We start from the raw sequence: 15,994 nt of genomic DNA, 5'->3' as shown, positions 1-15,994 counted from the left end.
AAGGATATAAACTATAAAGCATGTTAAAGACGCATTTATTGGACTCGTTGCGCGCAGAGTTTACATAGACACAGCACGCCTCCCGAGTCCCAAGAGGAGTTATCACACAGGCTGCAGAACGCAGGACTGAAGAGCTCACGTTTGCGCATGTAATGACTGAACCCGCGTTTTGATGACATCATCACAACAACACGCGTTAGGTTACAGGCTGTTTTTTCGGTGATATATTTTCGGTGAAAAAACTCTTTCGGCCAAAAGCCGAAAGGCCATTTTCTGCCGAAAACTTTCGGTGGCTGAAATTTCGGTGCATCCCTAGTACATGGTATATACCTTTGATTTGGAAGTATTTGGGGTTTCAGGCGAGCAACCAGAATGATTGGGCATAATGCATAACGAGTCATATCTCACGATCTATGAAAAAATACTGGATTATTTTGGAAAGGGGCGATGTTTAGCGTGTAATAGTGCACAAACTACAGTATGTAGGAATTAACTGGTTAGTCACTCTTGGACTATGAAGTCGGAGCAATGGCAAGCCGAAAACTGTCGAAATTGTAGTTATTTGAAGTTTGGATTTTTTTTTTTACGACTGAGGTAGGTAAATTAAATTTCTTGAGACTAAAGTACCGAAAAAGGTACCGTTGGGTACCGGTATCGATTCACAGGTACCGGTACCGGTATCGGTTCAAATGTGAAAGGTACCCATCCCTAGTGGTATTGTGTGAGGGTTGGGGACATCAGTCGCCTAATCTTCCATTACCTCATTCACAGCTCTGTGGTCTCCTATGTATCTGTACTATGCATCTGTAAGAGCTGTCCAGTTTCATCACAGGCAGGAGTGGGGTATTAGCAATTGGTCTTGCTGTCTGGCATGATAGTCTTTTAGTTACCCTCAACTAGGCCTGCCACGATAACACATTTTGCTGGGCGATTAATTGCCCCCAAAAATATCGCGATAAGCGATATTATTGCGACCGGTTAGAGAATTTTTTTGAGAAATGTATTTCCCAAAACTTTTATTTTGAAGCCCACCGCTCCGTCTTTTCCGGTGTTTAAGACTTTTATTTTGAAGGCCACCGACCGGACCGGAAGTATTGTTGTGATTATCCTAGCCGACAACTTGTCTCGTCCGGTTCTGTGTTTTTTTGTTTTAACGTTAGCTACTAACGTTAGATGCAGCTACTACAGGCAATCAACGATGAGGAGGAAGCGTCAAAGCAGTATATAATAGAATAGCTGTGGTGCGTAGGCACTGCAGCACGACTCGAAAACGACCTGTTATAATAAATTAATTCATGTTTAACTTGTCCCCGTCTCCAGTCCTTTGACTAGCCCCACCCGTTCATTGTAAACAATGATGCATTTAATTGTATTAACGTTATTCTGTGTTATTCTAACGTTACACTACAAATAACGCTACTTGGTTAGAAGGAGCAACACTATTGAGAAATGTAGTTAAGCTATGTGGCGTTGCCCCACGGAGCTCCTGTGCTGTGCTCTGTAGTAAAGCCAGCGGCCCGCCTCCCAACACGGACAGTGACTGACAAGGGGCACTGGTTCCGCCTCATTAAAACAAACGCGCAAATAGCAATTAATCGCGCCCGTCAAAATCATTGCATTCATTTTAATTATCGCGTCAATTAATCGATTTATTGCTTATCGCGGCAGGCCTACCCTCAACGTTATGTGGGGCCGGCTGTTCACACCAGCTGTCTCCGACCCGAAAATCCCACTGTCTTGACAAAACTGCCCGACAAGGGTAGGTGTGTAGCATCTCCAAGAACCACGTGTAGGCTGCCCCGGAGTCGACCATTCCTCTGGTTCGCCTACCATCAATAGACAGCCGACACCCCCCTTTGAGACTTTCTCTGCCTCTTTCTAGCCTATTATAAAATATATTCAGCGTGGCCAGGTGTCTTTCAACGCTTGCCTGTAATGCTGCCTGTTTGAGTTCGGGTAATAAATCACTCCCTCCGATTCCTCTCGCCTCTAGTTCAAATAGGTGTCTACACTCCAGTACTAGGATTCTCCACATGTCTACATAAGTCAAGTCTTAATTTCTCAAGTCTCCATCCCTCATAGTTGTTTAGCCACTCTCACACATTCACTTTTCACACAACAACCCTGCCAGATTAGATAGAGACCAGGCCTTGGGACCGGTCCCAGCTAACCCACTCCCAGCAATCCCCCACAATGCAAGCATCCCAAACAGCCCCCCCACCACGGCCCAGCCCCCATGCCACCCTCTCGGCTAAATGTTCTACAGCCTTTGGGGTGTGCCACTATCCACCCCCGCCAGGGACCACCACCCACAGCTTTCAGGCTGGTTGAGATCAAAAAATCCCAGAGGAACAGCACACTCTTCTTTCACCAGCTATGCCACATTGGCAGAGGAATTTTGTGCTGCAGTCGAATGGATCTCCTCTCCCTAAGCCAACCATATTACAATCGCGCAGGGCACAGCCACGCTAGAGAAACAGGCAGCGTTTAGTCCTGAATCACTGCTTAGCTTATTGTCCCTGCAGAGTTCAGATCAGTCGGCCAGGCGATTTCTGGATTCCTCAGTCGCAGCTTATCTACGTTAAGCTTAGAGAAGGTCCCCCAACGGACATGAACTACCACTCCCCAACCGTCGCTTCACCTTGCGGGGGACTCCCTGATCCACTCCCACAGACGTATTGCCCCAGGCAAGGGTAGACATAAGCCTTGTGAGCAAATAGTCAATTCTAAATGTCTATATGTAGTTTATCAGGCAGTCAAACATATACACATTATCATCAAGCATTAATATCGAGCATCAACAGTTCCAGTTCCAACAACCGTTTCCAAGCGTCCCTGTCCAGCAAAAAGGTTCACCGTATCCTGTTATGGTGTCCACTTACAGACCACCCTAACTGGACCAATTCCTTTGTAGGTTCTGCCGCCACAGTTACACAAAAACATCCCAACAATGCCTAGGTTCTGCCATCTGCCTAGCACGCTTCTCTTATTCTGCACTTCCAACCTATTCAATTCTTCACACAATATTCACTTCAAAAGTATTCAACCAGCGCATGCATGTTAGTCACAGATAATCAATGCAGGAAATCACTTATTATTTGTTTGTCTGACCATTACTTTAACAGTTTTCAGAATTTGAATGAAATAGGTTCTTTGGATTGTAGAGCTTAAGAGTCCTACCAGAAGCGGCAGGGCTCCAGTTGGGTCCCTCCCCCGGGAGCAATATGAGGGTGTAATGCAAAAGATGCTGCTTACCTCTCAGGTGGCCAGCCTTTGATGGCTCACGGTGGTGGGATTCTTCCAGGAGGGCTCCGCTGGTCTGGTTGTTTTTTATTCGATAAAAAGGTTTTTTCAATCACCACTTTTGGTGCCATCCTCTCTTCCTGTGCCATCTACTGGTATCCCTATAATTTTGGTTTGTTCAATCAACTGGGTGACTATATCAGCCTACAGTACACCTAAAAAGTGTCTCAAGTGTGAAAGGGCTTCATAAAGTCACAATCAGGTGTATAACTATTAAACTATAATTTGTATAATTATTCTTATTCCTTTATTCTTATTATTATTCTTGATAGTTTTATGGACTGGTTTCAGTGCCGTCGTTCTCAAGCCTGTCCAGTTCTTCTCCATCATCCACCATAACTGTTGTGATTGACCACCTAGTTGTATTGAGGCAGTGTTAGGGCAGCCCGATCTCACTTAAAAAATTTAACTAAAGTAGCCTACTTATTGACAGCAGGAAAAAGGTAGATATTGTACATAAGTAATATATTGACGTATTTACGAAAATGTACAATGTGTACATATAACAAATAAGTTATATATCGACATATTTACAAGTACATATATTACATATTAAAAATATTTTATAACTTCCAATGTTTTTAGAAAATGCTTGAGTTCCCTTGCTGGGGAACAAACTTGGGACCATCACATGGGAAGCAAGTGCCTTTACCTCAAGGCTACCAAGTCACACTTTTCTGATAGCCTTGCCCAAACCCTAACCACATGGTTACCTTAAACTAACCATAACCCTAACTTTCTATCTTAACCATAACCGTTAAATATTAAAACAAACCACCATCATATTAGTATTGCTGCGTTTGTATAGGGGTGGGTGGGTGGCTTAGTCTAGTGGTGAGCGCACTTGCCCGTGACCACAATTATTGTGAGTCACAGTTTGTTTTGGACTTTTGCCGATACAAAATGTAACTATATTATTTGTACAATAAGTACATATATTACTTACAGCTATAACAACGTACAGTATGGACCTTTTTTGTGGTTTGTGGTTTAAGTTTTTTGATGAGACTGTGTTAGTCAGGGGAACTATATCTATATCATGTTAAGTATACAGTACTCTGACCCTGGCTGACCAGGCATCCACATGACCACAGTGGAGTAGATCTAACCTTGAAATGCTTACCTCTAAAGACTGCGATGGCATCTTCAGTTTGGACAGGCTAGGCTTGCTGCTCTTCAGGTCCGGCAAGGTTTCATAGGGCTCCGGAGACGGCTTCAGCTCGGGGGACTCGTTGACCATCTGATCCTGTCCGTCCATGGGACGCACATAGGCCGTGGGCTTCTGGGTCATGACTATGTTGGGCACCTTGGAGGACAGGAGAGGAGGGAAAGTCTGAGAGGGCAGAGCGGCACCCTCGTTGCCCAGGGGCAGAGGCGTGTCCCTGGGGGAGCGCTGGGAGTCTAACGGGGAGACGTCCATGGCACTGCCGGGGGACTCGGGGGGGTGATCCGGGAAGCCCCGGTGGTGCTGGTGCCTGGTGGGGCTGTCCTTGTTGTCATCCGTGTCTTGGGGCTCAGAGTCGCTGGGGTCACTGGAATGTAGGGGGGAGAGGGGCTCGATGGGCGGGGACAGGGCGGACAGCACTGGGGGAAGGCTGGCACACTCCATGAGGTCTGGCCAGGCCTCGCCCTTCCTCTGGTGGGGGTCCGAGGGGCTGAGCTGGTCCCCCTGGCTGTGGCTCAGGGAAGCCCGGGAGTAGGTGGACGACGGCCCATGATGGTTATGGTACTCGGGAACGGGGGGCTTCCTCTGGATCTGAGAGGAGTGGCTACCGCCGTGGGTCTGCGCCAACCCATACTGGGCGTGGTTGTGGAATGGAGGCTTAGCAGACTTGTCCGTGTGGGCGGGTCGGCCCTGGGAGGACCGCGAGAACGTCACATGAGTGGAACCGCACGAAGGGTCCTTGGTGAGGCCATCCGAGATGGGGTGGGGATTGTTCACATTCTCGTAATTACCAAGCATCTTCTGAATGCGGCTGGACAGCTCATCCCCTTTGCTCGTCTGGAAAAGAAAAGAGAAGGGAGGAACGTTAGCCTACCAAGATTCTGCAGTGCTGTGAAGACTTATTCAAGCAGGTTCGTTGGGAGATCGACAGATTGCGCTAGCTTTAGGGGAAAAGATAAACCACAATGTTATCACCCCCCCAAATGACAGAAAGATGGTTTAGACTAAGTTAAAAGTTCAATCGTGGATGAAGGTCACGTGGGCGTACGTCACTTCCTGCCCCTGTCCGGCCAATGAAAGTATTGCTCTTAATATGGGTTTTCCTGCCTGGAAACTCTAGGCAACTAAACCTAAGTTGGGACAGGAGCTGGATTTTAAATGACCTTGGGACAGGAGCTGGATTTTACTAGATGTTTCTTATCCATTGACCATCTGGAGATTTCCTGCACAATGAGCATCTGTATATCACCAGGGGAGGAAATTAGGCCTCTTTACTCGCCAAATACGAGTATTTTTTACGTTTGGCGAGTGATTCATGAAGAGCACTCGCCAGTCTGGCGAGTACTAGTAATTACAAAACAAAACAAAAAAATCATTCTGCAATCTGTTGATTCGCTCACTGGCACAAGCCGAAATCTGACTCCCCCCTTGATTCTTCCCATTTGTGCCTCATAATAATCCGACCATAACCAATGAACATCATCGTTGTACAGATGCGCTCTAAGCTCCTCCAATGAACACTCGTTTTCTAGAAGATGTCGCGCATCTAGGGGAAGTGGACAGATCACTGCGCGCAGACCTACAAACTCCTGTCACCGGCTTGACAACGTAGACACACTTAGACAAAAACACATTGTGGATGAAAATAATTGGATGTAGAGTCGTCGCTTTGGGATATCAGTGCGGTCTGACATGGGGACGAACAACATCACACGACGTTCTCCTTCGAGTCGGATGAGAATGACAAGTGGACGTGAGGCTAACCAGCATTAGCCGGCTAGCTACCTAGCATCAAGCTACCATAACGCGCATTCAACATAGTGGACTATACTGAGCGGCTTTGCTTAAATGCAGCCGAGTGACATTTTATTATTACCGGGTTTCCCCCCATATCACCACTCGCCCATATGCCCTTCACAACGGTGATGTTGTCATACACTTGGCATTCAGAATACACCTGCTGAACCCCTAGCGTTGTCAACTTGTCATGAGATTCGGTTCCAATGTATTGTCATCATACAGCACAAGTACAGTACAACCCGAATACGTTTGGTATCCAACCAGAGTGCAAATGTAACAAGTCAAGTTCAAGTTGTTTTATTTAGCTATTACATTACAGTGAAATGCTTGGTTCTTTCACTGCCCAGCCCAGTCCAACCTAGACCAGCCCAAACCAGTCCAACGGCCCAACCTAGACCAGTCCAACCTAGACCAGCCCAACCCAGTCCAACCCAGTCCAACCTAGACCAGCCCAACCCAGTCCAACCTAGACCAGCCCAACCCAGTCCAACCTAGACCAGCCCAACCCAGTCCAACCTAGACCAGCCCAACCCAGTCCAACCCAACCTAGACCAGCCCAACCAACCTAGACCAGCCCAGCATCTTTCACTGCCTAGTTCAGCCCAACCCAACCCAGCATCTTTCACTGCCTAGTTCAGCCCAACCCAGCCCAGCATCTTTCACTGCCTAGTTCAGCCCAACCCAGTCCAGCCCAGCATCTTTCACGGCCCAGTTCAGCCCAACCCAGTCCAGCCCAGCATCTTTCACTGCCTAGTTCAGCCCAACCCAGCCCAGCATCTTTCACGGCCCAGTTCAGCCCAACCCAGTCCAGAATAGTTCCCTCTTTCATGTTAATATGTGATATCCTAATATTTTGAAGAGTAGAGACAGTGTGATTAATACATGTTGTATGCTAATATTGTGGAGAGTAGAGACACTTATTAATGTTTTATGCTAATAAACATTTTAAAGAGTAGAGACACGGTGTGATTATTATTACTATGATTGAAAATCAATTTAGACGAAGACATACAAAGAAGTAATTATCACAATTAGCGATTTATTTTTGGCTGGTAAAAAATCAGTTTGGCTGGTAAAAAAAATCATCTACTCGCCAGTTGGCTGGTAAGCCAAAAAGTTAGTTTCCTCCCCTGTAATATCACCCCTTCTGGTGCCATCCTCCCTTCCTGCACCATCTACTCGTATCCCTATCACTTTGTTGAAAAAGTGTCTCAAGTGTGAAAGGGCTTCATAAAGTCACAATCAGGTGTATAACAATTCAACTATCATTTGTATTATATCCTGTTTTATTCTTGATAGTTTCATGTGCTGTCGTTCTAAAGCCTGTCCAGTTATTCTTGTCCATCCTTGATAAAGATGTGTGTGTGGAGGATTCCCCTTTCAAAAATCGCAATTAGATTATATCCCAAAATCGTGCAGCCCTAATTTTCTCCCATGTCTGCTTTTCTGCAGACATGGGAGAACCTTTTTAACCTGTCTCCGTCTCAACCGGTCCGATGGAACAGCTTCATACCGCCTTCCGTCTGGCCTGCAGCGCTGAGCCTTACCTGCTCTGCCCTGACCAATTCCGAGTGGTCTCTCCTGCCCCCCGGGGCATATGGCCCTGAGCCATTGTCTTGTATCTCATCCTGTATACATACACTTGCAGTAGTTCTTAGTTCTATCTATTACTAAATTTCACAATTTTCTTATATACTTTGATTCTACTGTCACCTAGGGCTGGGCGATACGGCCTCTAAATGATATCGCGATATTTTTTGGCCATATAGCGATACACGATATATATCGCGATATTTTGACATTTCCTCTAAAGCACTTAAAAATGCTTGATTTAACCCTTTGATGCATACAGTCACACCAATATGATGATTATAATAAGTCCCTGCAACATATGTTTGCATTATTAAACCATGAAGATGCTTTAAAAAATAATTTTATGAAAATGTACTAGAGTAGTCTACTGACGCACTAATAAAAAAAAAAATTTACATCTAAGACCATTTATATAAAAACTCTTGGGTGCCTTTTTTTTGCACAGTACTGTGTTTTCTATCCACTTTAGCCAAACACACACACACATATGAATATATATATATATATATATATATATATATATATATATATATATATATATATATACACACACACTACTGTGAGAAAATAATAATCACACACAAAGGTATAATGGCTTATAGCAGACTTAATGATTTTAGAATATTTCAGATAATGAAATTAAATGTTTATATCATCAACTATCCAGTTAGTATTTATACCGTCTGTAACGTTTGGCTACTTTAAATCATTGAATGTAGAGAGAGAGCGAGAGAGAGAGAGAGAGAGAGGGGGCGAGAATGAACAAGAGAGCCAGCCCCCCGCCCCCTCGGGTTTTGTTCTAGGTTCGCGTTTTGATCATCTAAGCTGCCGTAGGTGATGACGTCACACTCGAATGTAAACAGAAAGATGGAGATGGAGACACACGGAGATGGAAATTGGATGATATACAGAAACGAATAACCAATAAATATGAAGTTATGTTTAAACTTCTGTTGTCAAGCGTTGTCAATATAACCCACACCCTTTCCTCACGAATGGAACTAGTCTTGTGGAGTCCGCTTTGACCGTTTTCCAGGGTTAGCAGCTATCGCTAGTTAGCTTAGCATAATCCTAATGGATACCTTGGTTAGCAGCTACCGTTAGCTCATTGCTTGTGTCAATTAAATTGCATGTTATTAAAGGTCCGCGCTGGTCTGTCTAATGAAATTACAAACGCAACATTATATCGCACTGTACAGCCCTGACTACACTAACGTTAGCCTATAGCTCCGCCGTCCCTGCTACACTCGGGACCAGTACACTAACGTTAGCCTATAGCTCCGCCGTCCCTTCTCGAGGAAAGCACTGAGTGTCTCTCGGCCGCGGGCGGCGCCATATAAACTAATACTCGATGTTCGCGATATAGTACAGTACTACATCTCGGGTAGAACAATCCGCGATACATCGAGTATACTCGATATATCGCCCACCCCTACTGTCACCATGTATGCATATGCTCACTACATGTATTTATTGCTCCATCTGCGCCCACTACAAACATGGGAACTCTCTTAACCCCTGTCCCGAACGCGTGAATATTAAAGGCAACCAACTTGTGTTCAGCTTTTCGTTCAGCGTTTCTCTGATTGGCCACACGGCCAATCAATCCACTAGCACGCGGCCTTGCGGCAAGAGAGACAAGAGAGACGCGGCAGTCGCGGCAGAGTGGCTGCGCATGCGCATATATGTATGTATATATATATGTATAAACATATCTACTAGAAACACTGGTGTTCTGTTGTGCGACTGTGCTAAACTCTTCCACCACATGACCGACATTTGACATACAGTAGTACACCTCCTATCTATGTTGGGATTATGTTTGGTCATGACAAAACAATAAAAATCGCTACTGTTAGTAAGCTGCCACCACCCACTTCAATGACAGAGCTCTCATATTTGCGAATGCATAAACTATATCTTAAATTATGGCTATGTGTCTAATATGGCTGTCGCGAAGTCATTGATAAGCGACAGCCATATTAGACACATAGCCATAATTTAAGATATAGTTTATGCATTCGCAAAATATGAGAGCGCTTGTCATTGAAGGGCTTCCTACAACGGAGGAACGGCCGCTGCTGCTGCTGGAGCTGAACCGAGTCAAGCCGCGGGCGGCACACGCAAGCCGGGGAAAAAACAACCGCGTCGCCCCGCTGGCTCTTCAGCAAGGAGCCTCCACAGCTCCAGTTAACCTAATTTATACCGTAATGAATCATTAAAAAATATACCGTTAACTGGAATATGTTGTTTCTTTACACATATGTTGGATTATGTAATTGGGTTTTCATGACAAAACAATAAAAATCGCTACTTTGACCATTGACAACATGGTTTGACTCCCAAGCATTAGCATCTTGGAGAAAAATAGAAGAAAACATAGTAGCCCCACATAGACTGAAGGACATAGCATACACTAAACTACCAATCAAGCACTGTGAACGAAAATTTGGCCCCATAATTACTCATGCGATCCGGATATGGCGTGAATCACAAAAAAAAAATCCTAACCCACAAGAATGGCACAATCACACTCCCTTATTCAATAACAATGCTCTCTTAATTGGGAAACGACCTATAAGATTCCCTATATGGGAAGAGCAAGGCATACACTCATTAGGGGATGTTTTTAACAAACAGGGTTTTTGTAGTGATAAAGAAATACGCAAAAAATGTAATCTCACCAAGTCCACATGGCTTTTTCACAAACAGTTAGAGCTATGTTTGAAGTCTCACGGTGTTCCATTAGACAGACCAATTGAACACCACAGATACCACAAATTCTTCTACTCAAGAGAGACATCGAGAGGTTTTGTTTCAGAATTTTATCATCAATTACTAACGTCCTCGTATGAAACCCTCCAACTTGACTCTGTCTGGAGGAGGGATATACCAGACCTGGAAAATGACTTTGATTGGCAAGGAGCCTGGGCAAATGTCCGACTTACATCAAGGAACCCGGATCATCAACAAATCAATCTTAACTATATTCACAGGACATACTTGACTCCTATAAGACTGTGCCGAATGGGGCTCATACAAGATTCCAAATGCACCCAATGTACAAATGGGGACGAAGGGACATTTATGCACATGTATTGGGACTGCTCACCAGTTAAGGCATTCTGGAAAGATGTGACCCAACAAATATCAAAACTCGTATCTTGGAATATACCTGTACACCCCTCGGTATTGCTGTTGAATGATGTTTTTGAGTTTGCAGTGAATCCACAGCTAAAGAGATTGGTTTTATCGGGTATCACAGTAGCCAAAAAGCTGATCGCATCACGCTGGTTTCAACCGGAAAAAATGTGCCGTAAAGTTTGGTTTCTTACATATCTCGATGTAATTTACCATGAAATATCTACAGCAAGAAATCTGGGTCTCAATGAATCCAAAATGTCAATGTGGTTAGAAGTGGTGGAGAGAATAAAAGCTAGCTTATAATGGTAGTGTCTGGTTAGGTGCGAGGGATAGTGGAGGTACTTCTCAAGGTGGGGTCCGGGAGGGGGGGGTTCGAGCTGAGCATATGTGTGTAGGTTTTTTTTTTTAGATAACAGGTATTATGGGTATATCTTATATAAAACAACTAACCAAAAGGTGATCTCATTGGATGTGCCCTGACAATTAATGCTTGTATATCTTATCGTGTGTTGTCATGTTTGTTTATATGTTTGTTTAAAAAATAATAAAAAAATAAAATACAAAAAAAAATCGCTACTTTACATCAGGGTGAACGCTGAACCGAGTCAAGCCGCGGGCGGCGCACAAGCCGGGGAAAAAACAACCGCGTCGCCCCGCTGGCTCTTCAGCAAGAAGCCTCCACAGCTCCAGTTAACCTAATTTATACCGTAATGAATCATTAAAAAATATACCGTTAACTGGAATATGTTGTTTCTTTACACATATGTTGGATTATGTAATTGGGTTGTCATGACAAAACAATAAAAATCGCTACTTTACATCAGGGTGAACGCTGTTACACTGCCACCACCCACTTCAATGACAGAGCTCTCATATTTGCGAATGCATAAACTATATCTTAAATTATGGCTATGTGTCTAATATGGCTGTCGCGAAGTCATTGATAAGCGACAGCCATATTAGACACATAGCCATAATTTAAGATATAGTTTATGCATTCGCAAAATATGAGAGCGCGGTCATTGAAGGGCTTCGTTCTACAACGGAGGAACGGCCGCTGCTGCTGGAGCTGGACCGAGTAGAGCCGGCGGCGGTGCACGTTAGCCGGGGACAAACCACTGCATCGCCCCGCTGACGTTAAAAACGCGAAATAACGTTACTGATGTACAGTGACACCCAGAGTTTCTAGTTACAGTAGTGACGCGTGACTCGAGATAGTCCTAACACTGTAACAGTGTTTATTATTAAGAGTCAGATAGTCCTAACAGTGTTTATAGTCCTAACACAGTGTTTATTAGTAAGAGTCAGATAGTCCTAACAGTGTTTATTATTAAGAGTCAGACAGTCGTAACAGTGTTTATTATTGCGAGTCCTAACAGTGTTTATTATTTCATAACTGTATAAAAACGCGAAACATAATAATCAGTCAGCAGCGCTCCACTGCTACCGCAGCCCAACACAAGTGCGTTGGAACAGCAGCCCAACACTACACAAGTTGGTTGCCCGCGCTGCCGCGCTTGCTCTTTGGATTTCATTTGGGACGTGGGACGGCTGCGCTTGCCTGCGCGTGGGGGCGCGGCCAATCAGAGAAAAGCCGAACACAAGTTGGTTGCCTTTAATATTCACGCGTCCCGAACCCCCCCCCCCCTCCCCCCACCCATCTCTCTGAGTGGTTGTCTCGTAGTGTTGACCAAGGTGGTGGATGTCTCTGGGTCTTGGCAAAGATTGTTCTACGTGCACCACCGAGGCCATGGATCAGCTTCTTACAGTCTGTCCGTGGTCTGTCAACGTGGTTTAGACGTTGAGTTCATTGCTGGGTTAAGACTTCTATTCTATTCACATAATATGCTTACTACATATATCTATTCTATTCACATATATGCTTACCACATGTATCTATTGCTATGTCCGCTCATCACAATCACGCAAACTGTCTAACGCCTGTCCCGTCTCCCTGTGAGCGGCTATCTCGTGGTGATGACCGGAGTGGTGGACGTCCCGTGATGATGACCGGGAGGATGCGACCCTCTCTGCGCCGCCCCCATGCCTCAAATAGATCCGCCATCAGCTCTATTTTTCAATCTTTCAAAATGTTCAGTTGCTATTGCATGCACTTATGTGTTTCATTACACATATGTGTGCATGCTTACCAACTGTTTCGCCTGTTTTATTGCAACACTACTATCACCGACATCTAAGGGAGATCCCCCCTTGAATGGCCCTTCTAAGGTTTCTCTCCTCCACATTGCCTGTGGTGCATTTTTTCCTATTGCTAGGTTTTAGTGAGTTTTTCCTTACCTTCGCATGGGGTATGTCTGGGAGTGTTGCATTAATTTATTTTCCATTTTTTGGACTTCATGGTGTTTGTTTTGTTCTTGATTTATTGTGATGTTTCTTCTTGACTTGTTTAAAGAAGATGTGTCCGGCCCATGGGGACATTAACGTGTGTTGTCTGGCCTTACAAATAAATACAGCTACTGTATTATCATCTCTACGGATCACTTCAAACAAGTTCATTAAAAGTGGTCACGCCACTTACCACTGCCAATAAAACAATGGAAATAAAGCAACTGAAACCTGATTTGCAATCGAGTTTCCAGGGGGGAAATGGTTACTTAAGCATCCCATTTTGAAGGCAAAAGCGTCAAACCTAATTAGTTTAACAGGCACCCAACCTAAGCTTCGTCTCACTCTGGGTCAATCCACTAAGCCCATTAATCTCTCATGGAAAAGGCTTCTCTACAATAGGAGATTTTTGCCTTGTTTTTCTCGGGTCAATTAACCCACCGTGTGTATTGATTCATAAGGGTGGAGGAGGGCGAGACTCTCATCAGAAGCTACAAACCTCGCTAATCCGTCCCGTTGTCTCTTGGCGGCTCATTTCCCTAACCCATTCACTTCCAGAGAGACTAGCTTGTGTATTCAATATCGCAAATGCAAGGACAAATATAAAAAGTCAATGAATATCTGTTAAAGGGGTAAAACTATGGAATAACTGTGACAAATAAGTACAAATGTGTAGTTCAATACATACATTTAAGAAATTATTTTCATAATATAAAGGTGATGAATATAAAACCTTATTATCCTAATTATATTTTATTATAACATAACTATTAAAATCGTGGCAAAAATATATATATAAAAAAACGAATAAATAAGTGTGTATACATTTTGTATAATAAAACTATGAAACTTTTGTAACCTTTTGTTTTGATAAATTATGTAATGTAAAAAGGGTAGGCAATTATAAGCCTCGGCTTCAGCCTACACCTTTTCGGCCATTTGCTTTCTTTTATACATTTTCTACTACTGTACATTGCTTTGTAAAAGAAGACCGAAATAAAATCATTCATTGTACACAGGTCCGGCTGACGAAAGCATAAGGATCTGCCTAGATGAGCCAAGCTGAAACAACACCAGCAGTGGAAGAAAAACAAGGCCTGCTTTGAAGTGGCTTTGGTTGGGAGTTAACACCTCGCAGCAACGGCAGCTAGTGATGGAAATAGAGATATTTTATCAACATCAAGAGCATAGACTTGTTGCATGATAACATAGTGAGTCACAAAGCATTAACCCGATTTAAAGTAGATTCTTTTTTAAGATACGCGAGTCAGACACGTCAAGAGTGAGGTTTACATTACTGATACATTTTCTAGTAGTCCCAACTAGCTAGGTCCACATAGTAGGGATCGCCATTTCAACTGAACTCGAGTGGTTTTTGAGAGTGCTCGATTTATTTATTTATTTTGAAATCATCGAAAGTGCTTGCTTGTGCCACTGAAACAGAGATCTCACGCAAGGTGTGAGTTTTTGCAGGAAAACACTGGTCAGTTGTGGAGCATGGATTCTACTGCGAAAACGTTTGTGTTGAAAGCTAGCTTAGCGTTATACAAAAACAGCGGTTCATGTTTGCGCTTTTCCAAATTGTGCCAACAACATATCGCTATATTTGAACCGATACGGTACCTGTGAATAGATACCGGTACCCAACGGTACCTTTTTTCGGTACTTTAGTCTAAAAAAATGTAATCGACCTACCTCAATTGTGAACAAAAAAATCCAAACTTCAAATAACTACACTTTCTACCGTTTTCGGCTTGCCATTGCCCCGACTGCTTTGTTGTTGAATCAAGTCAAATCCTAGGTAAGCGTATATTGTGCGTGTGAACGTTGACATGAAAAGAAAAAAGGTTAAAAAAGAAAAAAACGTGAATCGATACTTGGAAGTACCGACGTGTTTCGGTAAGTACCTTTAAAAGTACCGGATTCGGTACCCATCCCTAGTTGCAGATTGTGTGGAGGTAATGTAATCATTACAAATGATTCAGCATTACATCTGCACCAGTGTTTCCCCTAAAAAAGAAAGTCAGCAGCGGTTCTGTGCCTCTAGGGCAGCGGTTCCCAAACTTTTTTGGCCGTGCACCCCCTGTCACCTCCCGACCTAGCTCGCGCACCCCCCAATGGGGTTCTGTTAGAAAAAATTGTTGCTGGTCTCCGTGCACAGATTACATTTTTTATTTTATCTCTTCCCACGGCGACTATGGATAGGGAATTTCTTTATTTAATTAAAATGTTCACGACAATACTCTGCCAGCATGTTTAATATCCACAATACTAAAGGTTTGACTAAGATTTGTATGACATTTTATTGTAAAAAAAAAAACCTTTTTTTTTTTACCACCTTTTCATGTCACGCACCACAGTTTGGGAACCACTGCTCTAGGGGGGTCCGGGGGCATGCTCGCCTGGAACTTTATTTGTTTACATTTTAAAGTTAAATGCATCAATCTGGTGCACTTTGATAGCAAAATAAAGAGGCTAGATCTATGATGAACTTTGTGCTCAAAACACAAAATCGACTAGACTGCAGTGCTTTCTCCCTGCAGCCTTTTCCTCAGGCCAGTATTTTACATTAACACTTTCAGTGCCGGCCATTAACATGGTAAAGCATGGTTAAATGCCAGCACCCACTTCAATGATAGCGTT

At 43.7% G+C, this 15,994-nt stretch overlaps 1 protein-coding gene across 2 annotated transcripts in view; it reads right to left on the bottom strand.

Moving 5' to 3' along the window:
- The window catches only part of LOC311236579 (AF4/FMR2 family member 1-like), a 127,805-nt gene that overhangs the window by 59,818 nt on the left and 51,993 nt on the right, over positions 1-15,994 (bottom strand). For both annotated transcript variants that reach the window (XM_084324265.1, XM_084324266.1), the window contains exon 3: positions 4,427-5,305. In XM_084324265.1, the coding sequence (XP_084180391.1) occupies positions 4,427-5,305 (879 nt within the window). The remainder of the gene's footprint in view (positions 1-4,426; positions 5,306-15,994) is intronic.

Source organism: Notolepis coatsorum, assembly GCF_963971535.1.
Source record: "Notolepis coatsorum genome assembly, chromosome: 11".
Taxonomy (NCBI): domain Eukaryota; kingdom Metazoa; phylum Chordata; class Actinopteri; order Aulopiformes; family Paralepididae; genus Notolepis; species Notolepis coatsorum.
Note: the sequence above shows the minus strand (reverse complement) of the source record. Positions and strands in the feature narration are given on the sequence as shown.